Raw genomic sequence first — 26323 nt, forward strand, 5'->3', positions numbered from 1 at the left:
AACATTAATAATATAATAATAATATTTATTTCCACAAAACAGGCTAACCTTGAGAGGCGTGCGAGGCTGAGCAGAAAGCTGAAAAATTCTACGGCAAGTCCGCCTGCCGTGGGCCTACGATCCTGCGTTATGAATAGCGCGTATTGATATGGTCTTCTTGTTAGAAGTTCCTAGTATACTACCAGCGCGAGACACGGGACAACAAAGTGGACGAGAAGCGTGTCTTTTAGAATGCTATGTTACAACGTACAGGTTTTTACAAAAGTGACGGTAACTGCTCGAAACATTTGATGCGTCGGCTTTTGCGCCTTTAGAAATATTTAGAGAGGGCTCCCATATATACATTCGCAGCGCGAGCGCGGCGATGGACGAACCAGGCTAGCGCTAAGGTTGAATTTCACAACACAATTTTCATTCCACGTCGTAATCACACAGATCGTTTGAGGCTTCGTTCAGGGGCACACGCGGGCGTTCGGGTTGGTGCTTCTTGTTGCGTTTGGCGTAAGAATATGGCTAGGAGCAGGCACCACATATGCGCAATGACGGGCAATATACACGCATCATTTCTCCAGAAGCTGACGCCGAGCACGGGTAGCGCGAGGATCTTGTTGGGCTGACACGACAACTTCGTGGCAGCCGAATTCCGAATACTGCATATACGGTGAGGGTAGCTATATGAACTTGTCGATAGGTCATCTTGTATATTGTTGTAGCGCAGGCAGAACGAAACGGTCATAGAAGGTAGATAAAATAACACACAGCGCTGAACCATAGAATAAAGAATCGCTGAACCACCTGCGAACAGCTGTTTACCATTGTTTACGTGCGCGATGTCGCACTGAACTACAGAAACCGCCGTCGCGCACTCCGAAACAAATGTTAACTTCAACACGTTTTTAAATTACAAAACAAGCATATTATTTGCTCCTAATAAAGAAAAGTCAACAATATTATAAGTTAAACGTTTTATTCATTACAATAAAATAATTGTGCAACGTGTGCCATGAAACCTGGCAGTAAGCAACCCTGGGAATCGCACCAGTCGCATTGTTAAAATCGCAATCATGTGAAATGGGCCCTCTAAAAATCGCTCTGCGACGCGTGCGACAGCACCGATTTTCGTCGTTCCAGTCGCAGCATGTGAAACAGGCATCAGGCGTGCGGCGCTTGCTCAGGCGCACATTTCGTTGTCGCGCCGAACGCTGCGTTGCTCGACGCTCACCGCGTCCGATGCGAGGCGCGTAGTCGCTGCGCCGTAGCAAAGCCACCTAGAAACAGTCTCTGTAGCACGCCGCAACCTTCGCTTCTCATTCCAACGAGCAGCTCTGTCTCCAGGAGGCATCTCACCTCGTGAGTGTCTAGCAGAGGCAAGCGCAGCTGCTTATATACCGCCGCGACGCCGCGAGCGACGGCGCGAGTTGGAGCCCCGTTTCTCCTCTGTCGTGACGTCACGGTGTCACGTGGTCAGCCTTGAAGGCGACGCCGCGAGCGACGGCGCGAGTTGGAGCCCCGTTTCTCCTCTGTCGTGACGTCACGGTGTCACGTGGTATTGAAGGCGACACCGCCGCGCCTGAGGAGCTGGGTGGAGCTCTAGTAATATGCTTCGCATAAAACTCTCAATTATGGAGGGAAGCGGGGGGGGGGGGCGTATCTTGAATATGATCTGCAGACGGCTCATACACTTTTGTTGCACACTGTGTGCTCGACGCTCTTGCGTTGGAGCGATAGACGGCGCAAAGGCGGCTCGCTGCTGCTGCCGGGTTGCTCGCGCCATCGTTTTCGCGGACGGTGTCCGCGCTCATCGACTGTGATATCTCCTGTTTGCCCGTGCGCGCTGACACCGCACGCTTGTTAATTCAGTTAGTAAGCGAACGTTCCCAAGTTTATGCGGCCGATGAAACTATACTATCCTTACTTCGTATAACTGTGCACTAATTTGCTATCTCGAACGCTGCTTCTCCTTGCGGGCGTAAGTTTCTGAACAAGCGCTGCGAGGTTTCAAGAATGGTATTTTAACAGTCCACCTTGACCGAATATATATATATATATATATATATATATATATATATATATATATATATATATATTGCTTTCTTCGAGGCACTTCGAACCCCGCGCTGCTGCGATGTTGCTTTCTTTGCACTGACATCATCATGTTGGCGAACCAGTATGATGAGCACCTGCGACCGCTGGCGCGTCTCACGCGGCTGCAACACAATCTGTACAGGGCAGGGGCCTCTCCTAAGCTTTACGTCCTTCGTGGAAGCAGGTTACCGGCGATATTGCACATGATGCAGTGACGTCTTCATAGGAGCCATATTTGCGAACACTCGCGGTGAGATGATGCGTTTGTGACGTCACGCGCAAGCTCTCTGTACAGTGCCGCGCTTGAGCGCAGCGATGATAGTGTTGACGCCCGCACTCCATTACCCGACCAGCCCGACCCCACAGTGTCAGCACTCTCCCTACACACAGATACACCTACACCCAAATACACCTACTACGCCTACACAGATACAGCTAAATGTACCCACAAAGATATCGCGGCATATGCCCCTGGTGCGACGACACACGCCCTACGCTCTTTCACATCTCGTGGGGGTGCGGAGGCAAGCCTCAACACTTAAAGACGCCTGTATCACGTCATTTGAGCGGTGGGAGGTATACAGCTGACCGGCGATACCCTGGCGGGACAAGAAGCTCTCGTCCAGCAAGTGCGTCGAGCAGTCATGGCCAGTGGAGTCCTGGAATGAGGACACCACCCACTCGACCTCAACAGCAACGACCTCGACGGTCCAAATAAATGTTTCTCTCCCTCTCTCTCTCTCTCTCTCTCTCTGGTAGGCATTTGCATAAATGTATTTTTCGCTGTAACGCTAGCCATGCGCGACAAGCCGTGCTGCACGGTCACCTGCGTGCGTTTTCATGCCCCGCAACTGTAGCCGATATGAAGCGACTTCACACGTTCGTTTATCAGCGGCTGGAAAGCATCGCGTTTTCTCCCCGCCATGACCTCTCGTTGAGAAATGTGTGTTTGGCTCCATTCGGGCTCTGTCGTGACAGTGGCAACAATGTGCGTTCCAGATCTTGGTTCGATCTACCGATAACCTGAGACCAAAATACGCTTACACTAGCTTCGTGGCAGCGGTGTGTCTCTTTAGAGGGGCAGACAGCAAGGTTCGACGAAATCCTAGCCGTGGGAGGCGGTTAGGGGCCGATGGGCGGCGAAGGGGGAGAGGACAGCAAGGGGAGACCACTCCCCCGCCCCAACGTGCTATAATGCCGCAAACACACGGTAATAAAGTACGGACATGAAAAACCAATGTCGGAAGGCGCATTTTTCTTTCGACATTCGCCGATGGTTGTGTGTGTGCGACAGGAAGGATAATTAATTAAATAATAATTAATTTGTGACATTCTGCAAGCAAGAAGTCCTAGCATATGCATTACAATGTTCTACAAATAAGGAAAATACAGCGCTCGCGAGAGTGCGAAATAAAACTACGAGATTGGCAGCCGTATTCAATTGCGATTCCTTCACTCGCGGTGTGGGGAGAGAGAGAGAGAGAGAGACAACTTTATTTATCCCATCTTAAAGGGAAAGGAAGTGCGGGAAGAAGGCGAGGGAGGTTATCCTACTCGCGGTAGGCCTCCTCTACCACCTCAGCCCACCTCAGGATAGCTTCCTGAAGTTCGGGGTTGTAGCTGCGCATGGCAGCCTCCCACAGCTCCCTACTACTTAAAACTCTACAAAGGTTAGGAGGAGGGGAGTGGTTCTTGCATTGCCACATAATGTGGTCAAGGTCCGCTCTGCTAGCAGGACAAAACTTGCAGGCTGAAGTAGGGTATATTCCCGGGTGAATTTTGTGACGTAAGGCAGGAGATAGAAAAGTGCGAGTCTGTAGTTTACGCTATAGTACCTCGTGTATGCGTGACGACCGAATCATTAAAGGAGGGAGGGTTAGGCGACCTAGGCGGTAATGCCCGCAAATGTCGTGGTACGTAAGTAATCTGTCTTTGGAAGTGAATGCTAGAGGGAGATTATTGGCGTCTGAACCGTCCCCTGCCTGTGCTCGGTTCGTGAAAGCTCGAGCACTTAGGTGGGCCGCTTCATTGCCGATTAGGCCTGCGTGAGCAGGTGTCCAGATTAAACTCAGAAGTTGGGCTGGCGGATTGTGAGATAGAATGGCCAGGGCTGTCCTGCAAACCCTACCCGCTCCAAAGTTGTGTATGGCAGTTTTGGAGTCACTTACTATGACAGAGTAATTGGGTATTGTTGCAGCGAGTGCCACCGCCGCCTCCTCTGCCTCCTCCGAGGAAGAGGCTATAATGGATGCTCCCGTCGTAATACTGCCAGTGGAGTCAACGACTGATATGGCAAATTTATGTCCACATGGATACTCTGCGGCATCGACATAGAGCACGTCTTTGTAGTTAAATAACTTTTTCTGCAGGGCTTTAGCTCGTTGTTGCCTTCTATGCTCGTGATGAACAGGGTGCATATTCTTAGGTAGAGGAGGGATATGAAAGTGCTCATGTATCGAGTGGGAAATATTGAATTTCTCATTGGTCATGGGTGCTGGGGCAATACTTAGGGAGTTTAGGATGTGCCTACCAGTGTGGGTGTTCGATAAGCGCTGGTATTGAGCGGTCAGGTGGGCTTCTGCGAGCTCACTAAAGGTATTGAAGGTACCTGTAGCCAAAAGTCTCTCAGTAGAAGCTCTACTTGGCACTCCAAGGGCAAATTTGTAGAGTCTGCGCATCAGTGAGTTAACTTTATCTTCCTCGGCCCTAGTTAAGTGGAGATAGGGTAGGGAGAATGTGATTTTACTGACAGAAAACGCCTGTACCAGTCTTAGCAATTCTGCCTCGCGGAGACCTCCGTGCTTATTGCACACCCTTCCTATTAGCCGTGTGGTATGACCTACGCTGGCAGTAACCGTTTGAAGTGTATACGTATTGAGTCTGTTAGATTGAATGTGCATGCCAAGTACACGGATTTTGTCTACTACGGGAACTTCCTTCCCGTTAATGTTAATCTGAATGTTCGGCGTAACACGTTTATTTGCGGATAGAATTAACAGCTCAGATTTGGTGGGCGAGCACTCGAGGTTCATGAACCCAGCTCTCGTAGCCACTGCGTCTGCAGCCTCTTGTAAGGTATCTTGAATGTAGCCATCCGAGCCACCCTTAATCCATAAGGTAATGTCGTCTGCATATAAAGAATATTGGAGATCCGGTATTTGTGCTAGCTTCCCAGCAATAGACCTCATAGCTAGGTTAAATAGAAACGGCGAGAGCACAGATCCCTGAGGAGTGCCAAAGCTACCTAGGGTGATTGGGGGCGAAGTTTGATCATTGAGACTTATGATAGCTGTGCGATTGGTAAGAAATTCGCGGATGTAGTCATGCATTTTTCTACCGCAGTTAATAACATTCAACTCACGTAAGATAGATCCATGATCTATGTTGTTGAATGCACCGCGAAGGTCGAGTCCTAAGATGGCTTGGGTGTCTTTACTAAACGTAGGAGTGAGAAGGTCATGCTTGAGCCTTAGCATGGCGTCCTGGCAAGAAAGCGACTGGCGAAAGCCAATCATCTCCGGCGGGAATAACTGATTGTCTTCCGCGTATTTATTGACGCGATTAAGCATGACATGTTCGAGCGTTTTGCCCAAGCACGACGTGAGGGAAATAGGTCTAAGATTAGCTATGTCAGAGGGTTTATTGGGTTTGGGAATAAAGATTACTTTAGCAGTTTTCCACGAGCTCGGAAGAGAGCTGTTATCGAAGCAATGGTTATAGTATTCTGTGAGGGCAGAGATTGATTTGTCGTCCAGATTTCGGAGTAATTTATTATTTACATTATCTATACCGGGAGCAGATGTAGTTTTAAGGGAAGCTAAGGCATGTCGCACTTCTGCCTCCGTTATTGGGGCGTCTAGAAGGTCGTTAACATCGCCTGTATAATCTGAATTTTCATGGGTTGTGGTAGGAGGGAGGTGTAATCGTGCAAGCTCCTGAAAAAGATGGGGAATATTATCCTTGTGTTTGTGCAATAATTGAGTGATGTAGTGACTGTGTTGCGCGCGCGAGGTCGAGGGATCAAGCAAATGTCTCAGCAGTTGCCAAGTCTTTTTACTACTGAGATTACCATGCATGCTCTCACATACTTGGCCCCATTGTTGATTAACTAGTTGGGTCGCATATGCTTGTATGTCATCGTCAAGTCGAGCTACACGTATGCGAAGCCTGCGGTTATGGCGGCGTCTTTTCCACCGCTTTAATAGTGATTCCTTCGCTTGCCACATGTGTAATAGTTTGGCATCAGCTGTTTGAAAAGGAGCATCAGGTGGCATAGTTGTAGTATGATTGTCAACGTCCGTTTGGAGTTGACTAATCCATTGCTGTAGATCAAGAATGGAATTGGGAGCATTATTTGCACGAGTTTTCCGAAATTTGTCCCAATCCGTAAGTTTGGGAGGCAGAGTGTGAAAGGGCTTGTGAGAGAAGGTAACAGAAATCTGTATGACGTAGTGATCGCTACCAAAATTGATTTGAAGGTTTTCCCATTTAGTTAAGCTAACCCGAGAGGTGAGGGTGAGATCTGGTGATGTATCTATGGAGACACTATTTCCTAAGCGAGTGGGTGTGTCGAAGTCATTGTGGAGGGTGAGTTGATGATCCTGAATGTGGGTCCATAAAGCTCGACCTTTAGGTGTGGAATTAGTGTGACCCCATAGTTGATTTGGAGAGTTAAAATCGCCAACAATGAGGAGCGGGTTTCTTCGAGCTTCCTGTTTAGCACGAGCAAAAAGGGTAGTAAAACGGTGGTGTTTAGAGCTGGGACTGCTGTAAACGTTAAGGATGTAAATAGGAGCTGACCTGGTCTTTTTAGGAAGTATTTCTACGAAGTCGTGATCAATGTCGATATTCTCAAAATGGGAGCAAGTAACAGTCAAGTGTTTTTGTGCTAGGATCGCGGTATTGGGACGTTCGCATCTTTTGCATTGGAATGTGTTGTATCCGGGGAATTTAACATAACCATTCGTTTCTTGTAAAGCAATGACTGCGGGCGGTTGCGTGAGATTGGCTATGTATTGTTGCAGACTGGCCTTCTTTTTCGAAAAGCCCCTACAATTCCACTGCCAAACAACTAGGTTGGAGCGCTTATGGGATGCGGTGTGGGGAGTGCGATTTGTTTCTTCACTTGTATTGAGTTGCGGACTAACTAAACTCTCTACCTACCCAGTATGACTTCAGGTTGACTTCAGAGTGCGGAGTATTGCTGCACAGGACCATTTCTTCTTCTTCTTCGAGAGAGAGAGAGAAAGAGAGAGAGAGAGAGAGAGTGCTCCTGATTGAAAAAAGCAGAGTGTTTTCGCCTACGTGCTACTCTACTGGGAATGGGATGTAGAAGAAAGGCCTTTGAAGGAGGTTGGCAGAAAAAGAAAAAGACAAGATGCCAGTTTTGTGATGTTATGGGCAGTAGAGTAAGTGTCTGATGCGATGGAGGTAGATAACCGTGTATTGCTGCATGCCACCTTACCAGGCGCCGTACCGTGTGTTGACGGGATTGATGTTCGACGCGCCGTATTTTGTCAGCAATATTGAACGAATAGCATTATTTTTTTTACTTACTTGTAATGCTGGCACTAAATAATTTGTACGCGTTGTCTGAGTCGATAATACAAAACTTTATTTGCTAAAACGCAACATCACTGACTGTAGACCCAATCGAAGTTTAATTACTCTGCAATTACAAGGGCCCTGGAAGAATGCATGAAAGGATAAGTCACGATATTTGCTTCTGCAGCACCTTGGACTAAAATTGTGTGAATGACGCGTTTATTGATAGTGCATCACAATTCGTGGCGGAAGGGGATAAATGGGAACAAAAACTCGACAGAAAGACGGCTTCTATAAGACATGACAGGTAGAATAAGACAAGGAAGTCCGCTGTTTCCTGCATATACACGTTCCAGTAGAAGGGCATTCGCCGCTGCATTCTTGACTTTTCGGTAACTAAGCATTTAGGCCGGTTTGCGTATCACGCTCGAAGAGTATCGCAGTGACCCGTTTAAGCTAATGCTTCTCTCTATCCGGTTACTCCGGCGTACTCCACCGCGCAGTGTCACTCATTGGCCTCGTAACCTCGAGACGCGGGTGGGTCCAATAACAAAAATCAACAGTGGATCAATCCGTCGCAGGAAGGCGGTGCCCTCGGCGTGGTCCCGTGACGCCAGGGCCCAGAGACCCTTGACCGAAGCGCTGCAGGTGGGGCATGGCACCACCTGGCAGACAGCGTTCGCGACGTCGCCCTGCCCTCGTGGGATTGATTGAATCTCGCAAGCAACAGGTACTGAGTGCGCTGCACGGGACGCGCTGTTTCTTTTTTTTAAAGTTTTAGCTCGTCCGTACACGTGCAGCCTGTGTTGACGCTTCGATCACGCTTGTTCACTTTCCCCGCACGGCTCAGAGCTTCTCCCGGAACCTGGCTTCCTCGCATGGCACATACGCGGCGCAGGGAATCGGCGTGGTGTAGCTATGCGGCACGACGCGAGATGGCGCGAGTGTTCCGATGCTAGCGCCACGTAACGGCGTGGTTACTCGGGCGTAAGAGGGACTCGCTTCCCTCCTCTGCGGCTTGGAGACGGCGTCGCGCGCGCAACGACCGCCCGCTCGCCAGCGCACTCTATGGGACCACCACTCGGGTACATCCTAATCGCTCGAATGCGCCTCTGTTCGCGGAACCGCACCCGCGATTTACTTAGGTATCTTTACGTGCTAAATTGAATTAGATTCCTCAGCTGGGTTTGGCTAGCAGACGTTCTCGTATGGAGATGCAATATATTGTGTTTTGTGTGTTTCCATTGTGTCAACTGTATCGTTACCCATATTCCCAGAGATCCACAAATCCTCAACTGAAAGCCGGGTCACTGTGGAGGCGTAAATTAGAGCAGCAGCGTTAATCCATGGTGTAATCTTGCGGCGCAAAGTTTTTGATAAGACATAACTATCGCAGTGAATAACCAGTCTACTTAGCTGCTGATGTAAAGCGTCCGCTGCCATGTGATCGTTTACACGTAGACCTTAATTCTGTTTTGACCGGAAAAGGCGTGTAACTGAGAAACATTTAAAATGCGTTGTGGTTTGACAAAGTTTCACAGGATGTCGTTACGAGTACTACTACCTGGCAAGTCTCCGGTAACCGTACACGAATAAAGTACAAGGATAAGCCAAAACTATCTCATGCCATGGTCCTTGTTAGTGGGTGCCAGTTGGCGTGTTTAGTTCGACAGCGTTACAGTTTGACCGGTTTCGTTGCACTGGGAAATATCTTAGCTAAAGCCTAGAATGCTTACCACGAAAATGGTTCGTCCAGTCTTGTAGAAGAACGCTCGGGTTACAAACACGCGGTGGCCTTCGAGCGGTGCTTGCTGAATTTGTAGGCGGGTTCCTCTCAGATCGCCCTAGCTAAGCACTCTTGTGCTTTGTCAATACGTGGGAGAAAAGAGACTACGGGAGAAAGTTACCTTTCCTCTGATGCGTTTACATGCGTTTGCACAAGTACTGAACGACATTTTTGCATTTGCAGTGTGTTGACACCACATTACGATGCGTAGAGAGTGCTCATACACTGACGAGACGAGTGTTTGAGGTTTATCAGCAGTTGCACTAATATGTAACGCTAAACGTCATTATCATATTATGTGCTTCTCTTTCGGGCGAAACTGCCATTTTAGAGCGATAGCTCTACTAACCCAGGTACAAACGCACAAACCTAGAAAACGTCTGGTTCCGTAAATCTGACCTTCAAGCTCAGCCAAGGTCAAACTGGGACCTGCCACTACCGGCTGCTGCTGAGTACGCTGCTTGGGCACTCAAATTTTGAAAGCGATCTTGGACAAAGTGCGTGGTCTCGCGGGCCTCGTCTTCGAAGCGATCTGCGATGTGTACGAACTGCGCTGACTGCTGGTAGTTTCGTATGCGCTGTGCTTTCGACGCTTGCTTCGGGTTGAAGCGAGACGCAGCATGAAAGCCAGTTCGCTCGCTGTTGCTGCTGCGCCGAGCAGCGTCTGTGGCCTTTCCCAAAGCAAGCAAAAACCGTGGTATCGCTCGACAAACTTGGTTTTACCCCGTTCAACCACGGCATTCTTTTCTTTATTGACATTCGTGAAGCATGCCCGAAGTGGCGCGTCTCATTGCGCCTGCCTTTTCGCTGTCACGCATAGCGTTCCAGTGCTTCCAACGCTAGGCTGTAGTATTTTTCACTGTTGCGCGTCGGAATTACCCGACGCAAAGCCCAAACGCACTTTGCGTCTCGCGTATGCGCTGTGGCTTCGATACCATTCCTTGGGGCCCCTATTCTAAAGCTTTTGATTGTTTCATCACCAAGAATTGGAGGTATATACTCGCAAGGGTGATGCTGCACAAGCGAATATTAAGAGCCCCTCGCCAGGCATATATTTCACACGGGCGATCGGGTCTGCAAATTATTACGGAGCTGTTCGCCCGCGAAAAAGGGAGGAGGGGGCGGGGGGGGGGGGGCTGCGATTCCCTACCAAACGGCGCGGGTCCTCCCTCTCGTGGAAGCTCGGCTCCAAGTCGGAGAGTCGCAGCCACACGCACAAGTACCTCTTTGCAGTCTGAGTTATGCCGCACACCGTGACTAATCTTCCAGTGCGGAAGGGGCAACGTTGCTGCCCCTAAATACGCCGCGCAGCAAGGTAAGGCAGAGAAGAAAAAAAAAAGGAGGAGGCATAGCTCGACGCCGTGGTACGTCCCACGGCTCCGATGTGAAGAAGGGCACGGAAGGAGCAACGCTTGGGGAACGCTAACGGAGGCAGAGGGAGGGAGTGACCCCCCCGTTGGCGTGTACAATTGAAATTTGCAATGGAGCCTGGTGAGGGGCCCTCTCAGGCTTCCCCAAGGCTTGCACGCTTGATAAAAAATGACGTACAGCGCGAAGGACAAGGACTGCGAGAGACGACATACACTGCGCTGACTTCCAACAATGTTTTATTGTGTTGCCACATCGTGTGCATATATTTCCCTAGTTAACTGTAAATTGAATGAACTTACATCCAGATCGATTTCCTTCTCTCTTGCAGACCTGCGAGGCTGCTGCCCGCCAAGTGGCCGTCGCGAGACTGACGGTGAGCGTTCATTTGTGTATCAATTCCACTGATTGGCAAATTATTCGCTGCTCAGGGAAGGTGTTGAGTTTTGGAAGACTGCGACGGCGGCGGTTAGATCATCCGCGGCTACAGGTTGCAGAACTCTAGAGGGTGCAGAGAACCTTTCGCAAAGACTTAGTGGCTATGGCGTTGGGCTGCCGAGCTCGAGGTCGCCGGTTCGAACCCGGTTGGCCGCGTCGGCCGCACTTATTTCATTTTCATTTTATTTGTGCCCATTTACAAGCAAATGGAGGGGGCCAAGGTAAAAGCTGCTTATTGGCAGCTTGAGTGGCCCCTGGCCCCCTTTACATATTGGCAGAGGGGTGGCAGAGAACACTTTCAGAAATGAAAAAAATAAAGAACAGTGGGTACATCAAATAAATTACATTTCTTTCATTGAATACATTCGGTTTTACGGAACCATAGCGATTTAAATGGTAGTTTTCACCAGACAGATGAGCTCCGATGGTGTCAAGGCATGGATGTCAATGCCGGCTTCTAGATAAGAATTTAGTAGCCGTGGCAAGGTATTTGCGACCATTTGATGGCCGTAATTTGTCCTCGAAAAGGGTATGAGCCATTTTTCATGGCTGCGCGTCTATATGTTTTTCTATATTTATATGTTTTTCATATGTGGCTGGAATAAACAAAAAATAAAAAAAACAGAAAGAAGAAGAAGAATAAAAAAACAAAGAGCCGCTCGTGTACCGTGCACTGGGTGCACGTTAATGAATTCCAGGTAGTCAAAGCAACCCTTAGCCGGAAGCAGCGTAAAGTCACTGGAACTTCAAGTGACTTTACGTTGCTGCAAGTAACGTCTTAGGTTTCCCGTTATTCGTTGAAGTTTAGTACGTTTAAGGAGAAGGTAAAACTCCAAACAAGAATCGTGGCAGCCCGAAAAGTTCGAGGAATCCAAACAGAATGTGCAAGTCACTTTTTTTTTTCTATCAGCGAAGCGGGTGTAACATCAATTCAATCCCCGTGCTGACTTGCTGCGCTTCGTAAGCCTTTCCTGTGACGCCGGGCTGTGGAAAGTTGGCGGCCGCCGTATCGGGTTATTTCGCGGTCGCCTGCTTTTCCCGCGCTGTGAATGTAGCCCGCTTCGTAGTCGCCGTCATCGGCGCTAGATGGCAGCACGGTGCGCGAGTGCTTCTACAGGTAGAGAATAATTGCGTATCAAGAATATGTGCAGGCATTTCTGTTTCTGTCGTAAACCGGCAACTGACGTTCCCTTTCAGTGAACTTCCATTCAGTAAAGCCAGGTGTGCCTTCTTAGTTGTTCAAACATGTTCACTCTTTCTTTCTTTCTTGCTTTCTTTCTTTCTTCATGACTTGGTTGACCGACCAAAGTATAATAGTGATGAAAGTCGTGGTCACCTAATACTCTCTTACGCAGCACGAATGCTCGAGTTACCCGGGCCGGTTCGCATGACGCAGAACAGTTCCATTAAAAGCAACACTGTAGAAGACAGGATGACACAACGGTCGTTTCGGTCACTTTTCCTGCGTTCTCGATTCGTATTTGCCGTTTGTACGCTTGCTTCACTTTCAATTTATCCCCGGCCTTTTTTTTAAATATATTTTTCTTCTCCTATGTTTTTTTTTTTTTGAGCATGCATCCCTCTTCGCAGCGAGTACTAGAAGCAACAGGCTCATGTAACCTATGTGAGGCCTTAGCTGCTTTTACACTTCTAGGATGAGAATGAATGAATGAATGATTCAGTCAGTCGGTCGGTCGGTCGGTCGGTACTGTACTGTACTGTACTGTACTGTAGCAGAATCAGTGGTCTGGGTGGAAGAAAGTTGGGAGGGGAGTGGACTTAATTGATTTTGTAATGTTTTGCAGGCGATGCATTATGGTCTTGACACTGTTGCCTTAAGATTGTCGCCTGTATTTTTTTTCATCGGTGATGCATGTTTTATACTGCTGCTGTTAGAGTGGCAGTAAAGCTTCATTCTAAGAGGAAGGGATGTCTGCTTGAAGAATTGCGCATCAAAAATGCAACTGCGATCACGCTCTCACTCCCGTGAATTTATTGGAGTGGAAAACATAGGATCCGTAGATTGAATTCGCTGCCGATCTATTTTGGAAGGCCGTGGGTAGTTCCCTTATTTCCTTTTCGATTCTTCCCTCTCGCGCGCCTAACGTATACTTTCGAAAGCAAACCAACACGTGTAGTCTGTAGACTTTCTTCCTTGGTGACTTCCTTGGTGACCTTTCTGGGTGGGGCTATGCTGGCGAACTGTTTTAACGCGGTGACTATACTGTGCCTGTCGGTGTGCGACGTGTTTGCGGGTGTGAACCGTTGACAACGTTTGAAAACATACGCGGAATAGACGACGACACCTGATACGAGCAGCGCTGCGCGAATGAGTCGTGCGGAAATTGCAGCTTGGCGAGTTCCTAAACATGACCGTTTGCCGTCTTGACGTCTGGTGAAACACGGCATTGGAGCTTGAATGGCATCAACGTCATGCGCACTGGAGAACGTTGAAGAACTTGAGTATATAATGCATAGCGTGAGCGTGTCCTAACTATCGTGCACCAAGATACAAAAAATGGCTGTGGTTTAGCTAAGGTTAAGCCCAGGATGCGAAGCATACTAGCCTTTATTTTAGTTTTTGAACCACTGTTTAGCCTGGTGAACTGCTGTTGCTTGGCTATATTTGGTTCGGCTAGACGAAGAAACAACTCATGCAGGCGAGCGCATGAGCTGAGACCCGGCTATGTAGCTACGCGGCCGCAAGCGAGCGCACGAGTTGAGCCTCCGCTTTTGCAGCTGTTATGACGTCATATGGTAGCTACGCGGCAGTGGCGTAGCCAGAAATTTTGTTCGGGGGGGGCTACGCCACTGGCCCAATACATATATATATATATATCCATATATATATCCATATATATATATATATATATATATATATATATATATATATATATATATATATATATATATATATATATATATATATACACATCTGCACGTTGCAGCTCAGCCTCCTCCTTAAGAGGAAGCTTTAGCTCGGGTGCTCCTATTTAAGTACATGTAGCAGGGGAATTCGTTTTTCCCTGCAACCACTTCACCAAATTTGAGGAGGTTTGTTGCATTTAAAAGAAAAAGTTTAATTCTAGTGACTAGTGAATCGGGCCAGCTCCACCAGCCACCAGTCAGTCAAGTATACTGTGCTTCTTGAACGTACGTCGTACACCTCTGCATGTTAGTACCTGGGCCAGCATGATTCCCCCTCAGCCATAAGCATATATATATATATATATATCAGTGGCGTAGCCAGAAATTTTGTTCGGGGGGGGCTACGCCACTGGCCCAATATATATATATATATATATATATATATATATATATATACACATCTGCACGTTGCAGCTCAGCCTCCTCCTTAAGAGGAAGCTTTAGCTCGGGTGCTCCTATTTAAGTACATGTAGCAGGGGAATTCGTTTTTCCCTGCAACCACTTCACCAAATTTGAGGAGGTTTGTTGCATTTAAAAGAAAAAGTTTAATTCTAGTGACTACTGGTTTCGAATTTTTCATTTAGGCGGTCAATTATTTATTTAAAATTGGCCAAAATTGAAAATCTTCAGAAAACGAAACTATCAAGAATAAATCTCCGTGACTCAACAATGAAAAATGATATCACAATTCTGTGAATTGCATCTAATAGTACATCTACAGCGGACAAAATAGATATGCTACACATGAATCTCAAAAAAATTTAGTATTGTGGAAATACGGCTTTTGCAGAACCCTTGTACACAACGTAACCAATTCACGTAAGATACAAATTGACATAACAAATTTGTTCGCTTTGACTGTTATAATAAATGCCATTTACAGAACCACAATATCTGTTCTTCATGCATAGCTATTAGTTTGTAAACGTCGTGCTTCTATTTTTTCAAACTTTCGAATTTTTCAAAATATTTTAAACAAAATTCAGGCCCTAAATCGAAGTTCTGTTTCCAACAGACACTAGGATTTAACTTTCTGTAACTTCCAAGACCGGGCCAAAACGATGGTTTTGGCCCGGTCTTGGAATGCCTTTGCAATGTCCTTTGAACCGTTTGCTCCAACGCTTCACAGTCTTTCTTTCTTTCTTTATTGGTTTATTTATTTAATGAAATGAAGTGTTCAACGTACACGGCAGTCATATGGTGATTAATTTCTGTTTTGGAAACACCTTCAGCTGTGAAAAAACTTCGCGGCACCGGGCTGTTCAACTTTTGAAGTGTCCATTATGTGACGCAACCATATTTAACCCAGAGTATGAGAGCATTAAAGAACATTTATCTTCACACCTGCGTGTCACTTTTTGTAAATGAGACATGCCGTTCTCCTACGCGCATGCCTCGCAGATAGTGAACCGAACCATTATTGCGTGGTTAGGGTATGCTCACTTTCATTTGACTCGCCCTCTTACATTAGAAATGCAAAGATACAATGGGATATACAAATGCGAAAATACGGCTTGATAAAGGACAAAAAGTGTCACTGGAAACAAAGTTCACTGCATGTATACACAAAACCTCGCAACAAGATATTTAGGTACACGTATAAGTCTCCAATGAGTCTATGTACGTAAGAAGAAGTAACTGTATATAATGCGTCAAAAAAAGGCAAATAAACATGTTGCACAATCATAGGTTCACAGAATCCTAGATTCCGCACCCATTCCATCCACTCCCCCCGATGTATTGCGCGCGACGGAAGGCGGCGCGCTTGCTCCCCGCTTTTCTCCTTTGCGCACACAAGACTGAGCCACCATCGTCGGCTCACCCATTCCACCTCCCCTCCTACGCTTTCACTCGCACATACAGCATGCAGCGCGTGGTCACGATGTTATCACCCTTGGACTTTATACGGAACATGAGGGCGACGGCGACGGCAGGAATGCGCCTGGAGTGTCCATATAATTGCTTTCGCAATAATATAATAAACGTATCCGGCAACTGAAGCGTCCCGTCGCCCATTACTTTCCGCAAAAGAAGTATCAAAATCGAACTTTCACCATGCGACAATTCGCTGCGCTGCAATAATGTATTTTTTTCTGTGAGGCGGAGGCACCGAAATGAAAAAAAACCGCATAGGAAAGTATGTTGGCCAGAATCGAATGCCTACTTCGGGCACCTAATGGGGCTACGGAAGGAATACCGAAGAAAACATGAGACGCTTGGTCCACTGAGAACCATACGCATACTGCTCAGTATCCTACAGCGGCGAAACAAGATTTTCCGGAAAGGCTCCGCTCAAGGAATGCGGTGCAATCCTTCGAGTCCCCACAGTGATGGCGGCGAGCGACCATTGTTTTTTTTTTTTCTCGTCTGCTAGCCAGAAGGCGTCCAAAACTCTGTCAGGTGAAAATCCACTCGGCCAGAGCAAACCGAACGCGCACCGAAGTGCATCGCACGGTGGTCGGGGCCATACGAGAAAAACGTATGCGCTCTGGCTGGCTCTGGCAGCCCGCTGGTAGGGTAGCGAGAACAAAAAAAAAAAAAAGAGGCTCATTGTGTTTTCGCGAATAAAAGTCAAAGTAGGAAAAATAAATGAGAACGTAGTCACTTTGGCTGGCTTTAGTGTGTTGACATGGATGTTCTGGCGTAGGTTAAAAAAAATGTTGATATCTTTTTTATGTGACATGACGGCACAAATGAACCACCCCAACGCTTCGTCTCATTGTACCTCGCTGCCTACTTTGTCAACTCGTCTGCTAGTGTGTTGATTTGGCTTGTCTCGTTGTATGTTCCGATGTAAGACTTTAGAAAAGTCAATAGACCTTTGGCGTCAAATGTTTATAACAACATTAAACCCACAAAGTTCCGCAATTGAAAATCTAAAGCACAACTTTGGAAATGTCAATGCGCCTTTCACATCAAGAGCTTATGAGATTTATACCCATAAAGTTTCGCAATTGATATCCATGCGCTCCATAGATTCCGTGGCCTCAGCGAGATGCCGCGGCGAGCCCGCTCACCATCAAAGCGCCCTTGAAACTTTCTGCTCGGATGGGACTGCTTGGCGTTATGTGACTCCCGGTGTATGGGCGTTGCCACGAAATCCAGCCCGAGTTTGCAATCTTCGCGGTTAAATGTCTTATCGAGCGTCAAAAAGACATTCTAGACAAAATCCAGAGTGATTTCCGGCGCCGGGGGTCGCTTTGGTCGGCGGTGCGTGGACAGCACGAAAAAATTTCGGGGGGGGGGCTGAAGCCCCATAAGCCCCCCCCCTGGCTACGCCCCTGCTACGCGGCCGCGCGCGGCGCAGCAAGGAAGAGCGTGGTTGTGCGGCTAGTATGCTTCGCATAAAATATGCAAATGCCACGTAGCTGGACAGCACCAATTTAATGTATTTTGCCGTCGCTTGGAGATACTCACATCATTGTTTGCACTCCGCCTAACTGCATAGTCTTGATTAATTGATCATCTTATCAAATATTATAATTGCATGAGAACTGTCAACGGGAAGATTGTAGAGCAACATGAAAAACTCCTGGTACAACTTTCTACTGCTCTATACGCGCTACATAAAAGTGCTTCTCCGAGCGGGAAAGAAGTCCGCGAATACTCGCGAAATTGCCGCGCGACTGGCCGCTCGAGGCAGGTTTCAGTTTGGCCTGCCTGAGAAAGTGTGGTACGGCGCCCGAAGTGATGTTGAATTGTGTTCTTTGCATGAGGTTACACGAAAGATGGGCAACCACGGCTCGCCGACAAGATGGTTAGCGGACAACACAAATCGAGACACTGCGGCTTGATACTTCAAATATGTTTTGTACATTTCTTTCTAAGTTCTCTTCCTAAACGTACGCGACAGTTTTTCGCAGCCGAGTGGAGCGATTTCCCTTCCCCCGCCTTTCCCGCTGAAAACAGTGTTGGAGGTGAGTGGAGGGGGACTATATTTCCAACATCGCCAAAGTGCAGTTCGGCGCCCGAAAACGACAATTTAGGAGTGTGGAGTAAAACTTCCAAAGAAAAACCCGGATTGAGGCTTACGTGTTCGGAATAACCGTATACAGCAGATAGAACCACCATCTGGAGAGTCTGCTCAGACTAATGCACCCAGGCTGGTACCACTTTCCTATGCGGGACGGGGAGTATGTTTTTATTGTAATTTGTTGTAAAACTATACTAGGAAGAAACAAAAAAAGAAAGAAAGAAAAAGACAAAAGAAAGAGAATTGAATGAAGAAAGTAGGAAGGAGAATGGGAAAGGAGGAGGGAAGACGGAAAGGTTCAGGGGCGATTTAGCGGTGAATGCGAAAGAAATGCTTAGCTTTACGTCATGCAGATGATCACTTTGCACACGTGCTGACTCTTCGAAGAGTGTGCAACTGACGGTAGAACGGTCAGTTGCACCGTCTCTCTCTCTCTCTCTCTCTCTCTCACACACACACACACACACACACACACACACACACACACACACACACACACACACATACACACACACACACACACACACTTTTCCTTTTGGCACTCCTTTTTAAAAATATGTCAATCTCCCGCGAAGGGCATATCATTGACAGCAATAGCAAGGTTTAGCGTTGCGCTGGTACTCCTCGGCTGGCGTTCTAATCATACGCGGGTGTGACATGGCAGCTCTCGCTGTGCAGAAGGAACAGTGCCCCGGCTGCTACCAGGCGTCTCAGAACGCTCGCGTGACGAGGAGCGCCGCCAGTGGCGCTGCAGGCGCCGCACCTTGATGGCGCGTAAGATGGGGCCGACGAGGAACCATCGGCCTCAGTCAGCGCCCAGTGATGTATCACGTTACGTTACGTTGACATTTACTGCCCGTTCCGCTCACAGCAGTGCATACACACGGCAACTCGGCAGGCACGCTATATAATGCGTTTAAATAGAGTGCGTGCGCACAGCGCTGCCCTGGCGCCGCCATTAAGGTGACTGATGATGATAGTGATAGTGATCTAAAGAAAGAGAGGACGCTTGATTCTGCAACCCGTGAGGGAGCATGGCGAAGCGTTGAAGGTGACTGAGCGTAGCGTTGACGGTGGTGCGTCGGTTCTGCAGCCAGAGGCAGGTCGCGTCTCTTGAGACCTCTAGCCCTCCGAGCGCGAACCGCGAATGCGCCTACGAGCGGGACAGCACGGCAGTGGTGGCGGCGCCAATGGCGCGAATGCGCCACTAGCGTTAGTATGATCGCTATCGCGATGCAGAGAAGGAAATAAAGAAGTAGAAAATATTATTGATGGAGAATGAATTAGGAAGGATAAAAGAAGCAGCGGGAGGAAGGAAGGGGAAGGAAACGAAGAAAGAGGGATGGTGTGAACATTGTAAGGGAAGAAAGGGAAAAGAGGAACTTGGGGAGAGTGAATACAGAAAGGAATAAGTGGAAAGGGAAGGAATGAAAGAGGAAGAAGTTAAATAAGGAAGGAACCGTTGCGTCTTCTGTGGAGCAGCCATGGCATGAAAGCCACGGCAGGTGTTGCTGGAAGGAGGAAGGTGAGGCAAGAAGTAAAGCGGAGGAGGGATAGGGGTGGATGAGGAGGGGGAGGAATCTGTATTAGAGGAAATCACTCTGTGTAAGTGCGCACGACGCTGTGTCTCAATATATGACAGTGTCGTGCGCGCCCGCTGCATGCTCCCCCCCCCTTTGGAATTCACGTGACGACGTCCCTCCGCGCTTGCCGATGGAAAGCACGTACCGGAAATGACGGCCGTGCACGCAGCAGCCCGTTTCCTCTTTTGCAGTCTGACTTCGCCTCCGCGCACGCACGCAAAAACACACACACACACACACACACACACACACACACACACACACACACACACACACACACACACACACACACACACACACACACACACACACACACACACACACACACACACACACACACACACACACACACACACACACACACACACACACACGCTGCCGCCCACCGTCGGTCTCTTGGCTGCAGAGCGTTATCGCGTTCGCAAACTTTTTTTTTTCTCTTTACCTTCCTTTGGATTTGTTCTATCGCACAGCGCGCCACCGTTTTCCTCCGTCAGTATTCCCGACACTGAGAGCGCCGAAATGTTCCCGATCGAAAGTGTAAGGCCTTGACGGCGGTTCGTCGCGTCGAGCTATATATATATATACAGGGTGTCTACCAACCGGGAAAACCGGGAAAACCGGGAATTCTCAGGGAATTCGAACAGTCTGGAAAAACTCAGGGAAAACTCAGGGAATTTGTGCTTCTATCAGGGAAAATTAGCTGTATCTTTATTGAAAGGGAACGAAAGTCGTGTTAATGCTGGCTCCAGTAACAGAGGAATCGCAACGAATCGTCATTGACGCCGTGTCATCGGCACGATGTATTGCCAGAGTATTTAACGACCGATTTTCTAGACGCCCGATTTTTCGGACATGCCCGATAATTTGCACGGTTTTGCGGCACCACCACGTACTCCATATAGTCAATGCATATTGCCCTGACTGCAGGTCTGAAATGGCATCAATCAAAGCCGCCACCGCCCCTATTTTGATTATCTCGCCGCCTCGAACCGGCGCTCTCGCAGGCAGACCCGCTGGCAGCCGTAACCACCATCGCGGCAACGTTAGGCCTAGCTGCTTCTGTGTTCGCTATTAGGCTTCTTGCCGTGCGGTGCCGTGTTTTTCATTGAAAGAATTCGCCGCTATCACCAATGGCACCGACTCCGCCTTTGTAATCCTCGCGATTGGCTTTAAAGCTCGCAGAGCACAGCGCGTTGCGTAATGCCAGTCTCCGAAAGTTAGCTTCGCCTCAGTACACTTGTGTTAGGCGGTGAAGCATAACAAGCGTGGGAAGGGGGCAATTGCCATGGGGCACAGTATGTATTCCTTAACTACACATGCGTGCACCCCGTCTCCTGTCACAGTACAAGCCCTGATATGCCTAATAAGCGTACTGGCAGGCCTCCAGAGATTTTTCAGACGTGCCTGTGGTAATTTTAGCCCTTAAAGGCAGTTAAAGACATGCATTAATTTTTTTCAGACTGCCCGTTTTTTTTTCAATTTTTTTTGCGGCCCCTCGGAAGTCCGAAAAATCAAATGTTGACTGTACAACTGACCAAGAGGATGCTTCAGATGATCCATGTGGTGAAAGCGTGGTAGAAGGAGGATGAGAACAGAAAGGGCCTACGCACTGAGGAATTAATGGGAAAGGAAGGGTGCCGCCGCCTTTTTGATGGAGCTTGAGCTAAAAAAACTAAATGTCGGCTGACGCTGAGACACAAGTGTCCCTCATCCAAACCAAAATAAATTGTTTAAGCAGTGAAACCCAACACTGAGATGTTGTGTACTGGCTGAGAGTATGTCAGGACAGTTGAGGTTGACTTCCCAGCTGCTGAGAGAGAACCTTAGTTGTGACAAAGTTCAGGACCTCATACAGATGAGCTTGCTATCAGTTGATAGAAATAGCTGATATTAAAAAGTATTTACTTATGTATGCATCTCCTTTTCATTCGTATTTGAAAATGTTCGACTCAATTTGGAATGGGCTTTACCATTTCTTTCGCTGTGCATCTTACTAACACCTTCCTTCTGTTTTCTTTTTAAATAACATAGATGTTACTCCTTACTATTCAAACTGGATTAAGTCATTTTTTTGTTTCAGCATGCTTACTAGAGAGTGACAGCATCGGGCAAAGTGGTGTCAGCCTGTCTTGACATAAAACAGAGTTCTGGCTCATTCAGGGAATTTCGCAAAGGTGCTCAGGGAAAACCTGGAAAACTCAGGGAATTTGGAAATGTCAACTTGGTAGACACCCTGATATATATCTGGGGGGATAGCACCAGGGCGGTAGAAAAAGAAACTATATACTCTGCGTTCCCTTTGTCCTTTCTTAAGTTTTTCCTTTCTCTTTGTCTCTCGATAAGTTATTGTTGTTTCGCCTATGAAGCCGCACGGTATAAAGAGCACGAAAATCGACATTTACACTCGATAAACGAACGCGCGTTACGCAGCCGCCGAACAGGCTCGAAATACAATTAGAAGGCACCGCGGACACCGGGGGGCCCGCGTTCTTTTAGCACTTCGAACTGGCTGCCCAACAGCAACGTAAACCAAAAAAAAAAAAAGCTTCAACGACGTCTGCGGTGCGCCCGATAAACACGTCATTATGACGCAAACAAATCGTCGCGTCCGTTCTGCGCGTTGAGGCGTTCGTTCGTGCGTACGTACCTGCGTCTGTGTGGTGCGTGCTCGCGCACGTTGATAGGAGGAAAAATGGGGAACTGAAAGAGGGAGAATTTATTAGCGGCAGAGGCGCGGCGGACGGGGGTCTGGAAATGAGTCTTATCTGCGCGCTCATCATCATCCTTCACGAGCCGTGTTTTCCCCGTTTTCCCCGTTTTTCTTTTTGCGGTGCAGAACTCGATGAACTAGTAGAAGCGCACCTTATATCTCAATACGAAAGGCTAGCTCAGAGTGCCGCCGGGCGAAACATCCTCCAGAATCTCGGCATCAACTACGAGTCGATGCAAAGCATTAAAGTAGACATTTCTCACGATCAGAGGCGCCATCTCAAAATTAATCCACTCCCTAAAAACATGCACCCCGAATTCCACAAGGAAAGGAGGGCCGAGCGGTCCAAAGCCCTACATCAGAAATTCCACGCCTTCAAAGACGTAGTCTATGTCGACGCAGCAGAATACATAGAACGCAACTGTATGTCCCTTGCAGTGGTGGACTCCTCAGGTCAAATACGCGCTGGTGGTTCAATTCGCACCAGAAGCTCCGAAACAGCGGAAGAGGCGGCTATCGCTCTGGCAATAGCCTCCACACATTGTCATTACATTATTAGCGATTCCAGAGCAGCAGTACGCAATTTTGCGAAAGGTCGGGTCTCGGCTCCCGTAAAACACATAATAGACACAAACCAACACCCACGACCAATCCACATCATTTGGGCACCAGCACACTCCTCCCTACCCGGCAACGATGCCGCCCACACCACCGCTCGAGGACTCGCCAACCGAGCACCCGGACGGCTCACGCTAGGATCAGGGAGGGATCGCATGGTCAGTTACCAGGAAATAACTCAGCACTACAGGTTAGCCAGGACAGTGTACCCGTCAGCACACAAATCGCTTAACAAGCGACAAGAAGTAGCTTGGAGACGACTTCAGACGAACACCTACCCCAACCCCGTAGCCTATCACTATTACTACCCGGACCAATACCCTAATACATGTAAGCATTGTCAGCAAAAAGCGGATCTATTCCATATTATGTGGTCGTGCCCAGCCGAAAATCATACAAATCACGAAATAAGTAATACTGAGCAGTGGGAGGCCGTGTTGCTCAGCTCCGACCCTGACCTGCAGGCCAAGGTCATCGAGAGAGCTGAAGAAGCCGCCCGGGCCCAGGGGCTCGTGGCTGCCTAACAACAAGGTCATCCGTCAATACCTTGTTTTCAAATAAAGTCTTTACTCACTCTCCTGCGGTGCAGAGTTGGGTGCTGCGGTGCGGAGTGATGAAAATAACGCGGGCTCCGTTGAACGCATGTGTTCTTCGTAGGGAATCCGCAGAAAAGGAAGACGACAATACCGTTTATTAGAAAGAGCTTATACGTAAACCCTCGGCTTATGCGCTTGCCACATTTAATGCTTTAGCATTAGGAGTGTCGAAGTGCAAGTGTTTGTGAAAAGAGTGGTAGAGGAGCCGGTCACGTGGTAGAGGTAGAGGGGGACGGGAGAGCTTAAAAGAGCATGCATATATATATCAGTCAGTCAGTATATATATATATATATATATATATATATATATATATATATATATATATATATATATATATATATATATATATATATATATATATATATATATATATATATATATATATACTGACTGACAGCGATATCTGCATATTACAAAAGCAGCCATGTCAATCATTGCAAAACGAGCATTCCCTACAGCCAAGCTGTCCGGTTCACAGGAATTTGTTCGGACGACAGTGAATTCACTCGCAACTGTAACCAGCTTCGTAACGCACTAACCGTACAGAAGTACCCTTCCCAAATAATTGACGATGCCCTTAAACGGGCCGACTGTCTCGACCGGAAAGAACTGATCTGCACGGACAAGTGATCGGCGCCTATTTCACGAACTAATCTTATCCTAACACACTCTGCATCTATTCCTAACGTGTCGCACATTCTTAGGAAGCACTATAACTTACTGACACAGAGCGACCGCCTTAAAATTATTTTCACGGAATCACCAAGAGTGGTCTATTGTCGCTTTAAGAACCTGCGTGACCTAGTAACCTCTTCCAAGACTAACGCGATTGATCCTGCTGGTTGTCATCCCTGCAATAGGCCCCGTTGTAAAGTTTGTACACAGATGACCACGTCAAAGACTGCTAGAAGCACAGCATCCAATTTTTCTGTTAAAATCAACGGTGACTTCACTTGCGACAGTACTAACATCATCTACCTTCTTGAATGTTCAGTATGTCAGATGCAGTGTATCGGTCAGACCGAAACATCTTTTCGGATCAGATTCAACAACCGCAAAGCACACGTTAACAGCTTGCCGCACCTTCCATTATCTAAACACGTTCGACTGCCAGGCCATACGTTTGACAACATCAAAGTAACAGTAATACAATCAGGTTTGAAATCGCACCATGATCGCGAAGTACGGGAATCCTTTCTCATTCATAAATTTAACACTGTTTCATCTGGTATCAACGAAAGCGTAGGAAAAATGTCGCGCCTTTCTGCCATATCTTGATGTTTGTTCTTGTACAGCATTGACAAATCATGCCAAATAAATTTGTTGCTAGTTTTGCCACGTCGCACTTGATGTCATTCTGTAACTTCATGTATAATCATCGCGATACCGTAATGATATTTCATGCAAATCATTTATCGTGCTTCAGTTACACATACTGCTGCACTTTTTCTGTTATTTGCCAGTGTACACGTGCATGCCCATAAAAACAGGTGCGCACTTGTATCTGTGTTTATTCTGACGAAGGCCGTGCGACGGCCGAAACGTTAAACATCTAAATTTTCGTAAGTGTGCTCCGTTTCTTCAACTACACACACACACACACACACACATATATATATATATATATATATATATATATATATATATATATATATATAGATGTGTGTGTGTGTGTGTGTGTGTGTGTGTGTGTGTGTGTGTGTGTGTGTGTGTGTGTGTGTGTGTGTGTGTGTGTGTGTGCGCGCGCGCGCGCAGGGTCTCCCAACTATCACGCACCAAGACGAAACAATATGCAGATGCCACGTAGCTGGCCAGAACCAAGGTAACAACGAAGGTCGCTTGGAGATACTCAGACTATTTTGCATTCCGCACGATTACATCGTTATTCGTAATTAAATAATCAACTTCTCAAATATTATAATCGGATGAAAAGCGTCGATGAGAAAATTGCAGAGCGGCATTAAAAAAAACCTCGCGATGCAGCTTTCTGTTGCTCAACATGTGCTACATAAAAGGGTTTTTCCCCACCAACACCCCTCCCGCGCTAACACACGCATCATAACTACGGCCGAGCAGTGGGAGACATTGCTGCTCAGCTTGGACCCAGTGGAGCAGCTCTGGGCCGTCTGGATGGCCGAAGACGCCGCCAGAAAGCAAGGACTGGCCGCCGTCTGAGGAAAGGGGGGGTATTGGGGGTTAGTCTCCCGACCCCCGCCACCCCTGAACCCCATCAAGGACATACTAAAGTTTTATCTCTCTCTCCAAGCGTGAAACTCGCGAATGCACGCAAAGTGCCTCGAGCAACCAGTCCCGCGGCAACTGACGGTGCGCTCTGTCCCAGACCACCTTCCGGTGAACGCGGCTTAAATCAGGGTAAAGTAAAACTCTAGCTTGGGCTAGTTGGTTCATGCTTGAAGTAGTAAAGGCAAGGCGCAGATGACCAGGACTCAAGAAGAAGAACACACACGACAGGACCGGCGCCGGTCCTGTCGTGTGTGTTCTTCTTCTTGAGTCCTGGTCTTCTGTGCCTTGCCTTTACTACTTGAATCAGGGTCAAGTAAAACTCTTGCTTGGTCTAGTTGGTTCATGCTTGAAGTAGTTAAGGCAAGGCGCAGAAGACCAGGACTCAAGAAGAAGAACACACACGACAGGACCGGCGCCGGTCCTGTCGTGTGTGTTCTTCTTCTTGA

The 26323-nt window shown here is 47.7% G+C and overlaps 1 protein-coding gene across 2 annotated transcripts in view; it reads left to right on the top strand.

Moving 5' to 3' along the window:
- The window catches only part of LOC139049469 (serine/arginine repetitive matrix protein 1-like), a 145918-nt gene that overhangs the window by 18331 nt on the left and 101264 nt on the right, over positions 1-26323 (top strand). For both annotated transcript variants that reach the window (XM_070524947.1, XM_070524946.1), the window contains exons 2-3: positions 8211-8359; positions 11115-11159. In XM_070524947.1, the coding sequence (XP_070381048.1) occupies positions 8285-8359; positions 11115-11159 (120 nt within the window). In that variant the 5' untranslated portion in view covers positions 8211-8284. The remainder of the gene's footprint in view (positions 1-8210; positions 8360-11114; positions 11160-26323) is intronic.

This window comes from Dermacentor albipictus, chromosome 9 (genome assembly GCF_038994185.2).
Source record: "Dermacentor albipictus isolate Rhodes 1998 colony chromosome 9, USDA_Dalb.pri_finalv2, whole genome shotgun sequence".
In the NCBI taxonomy this organism is placed as follows: Eukaryota; Metazoa; Arthropoda; class Arachnida; order Ixodida; family Ixodidae; genus Dermacentor; species Dermacentor albipictus.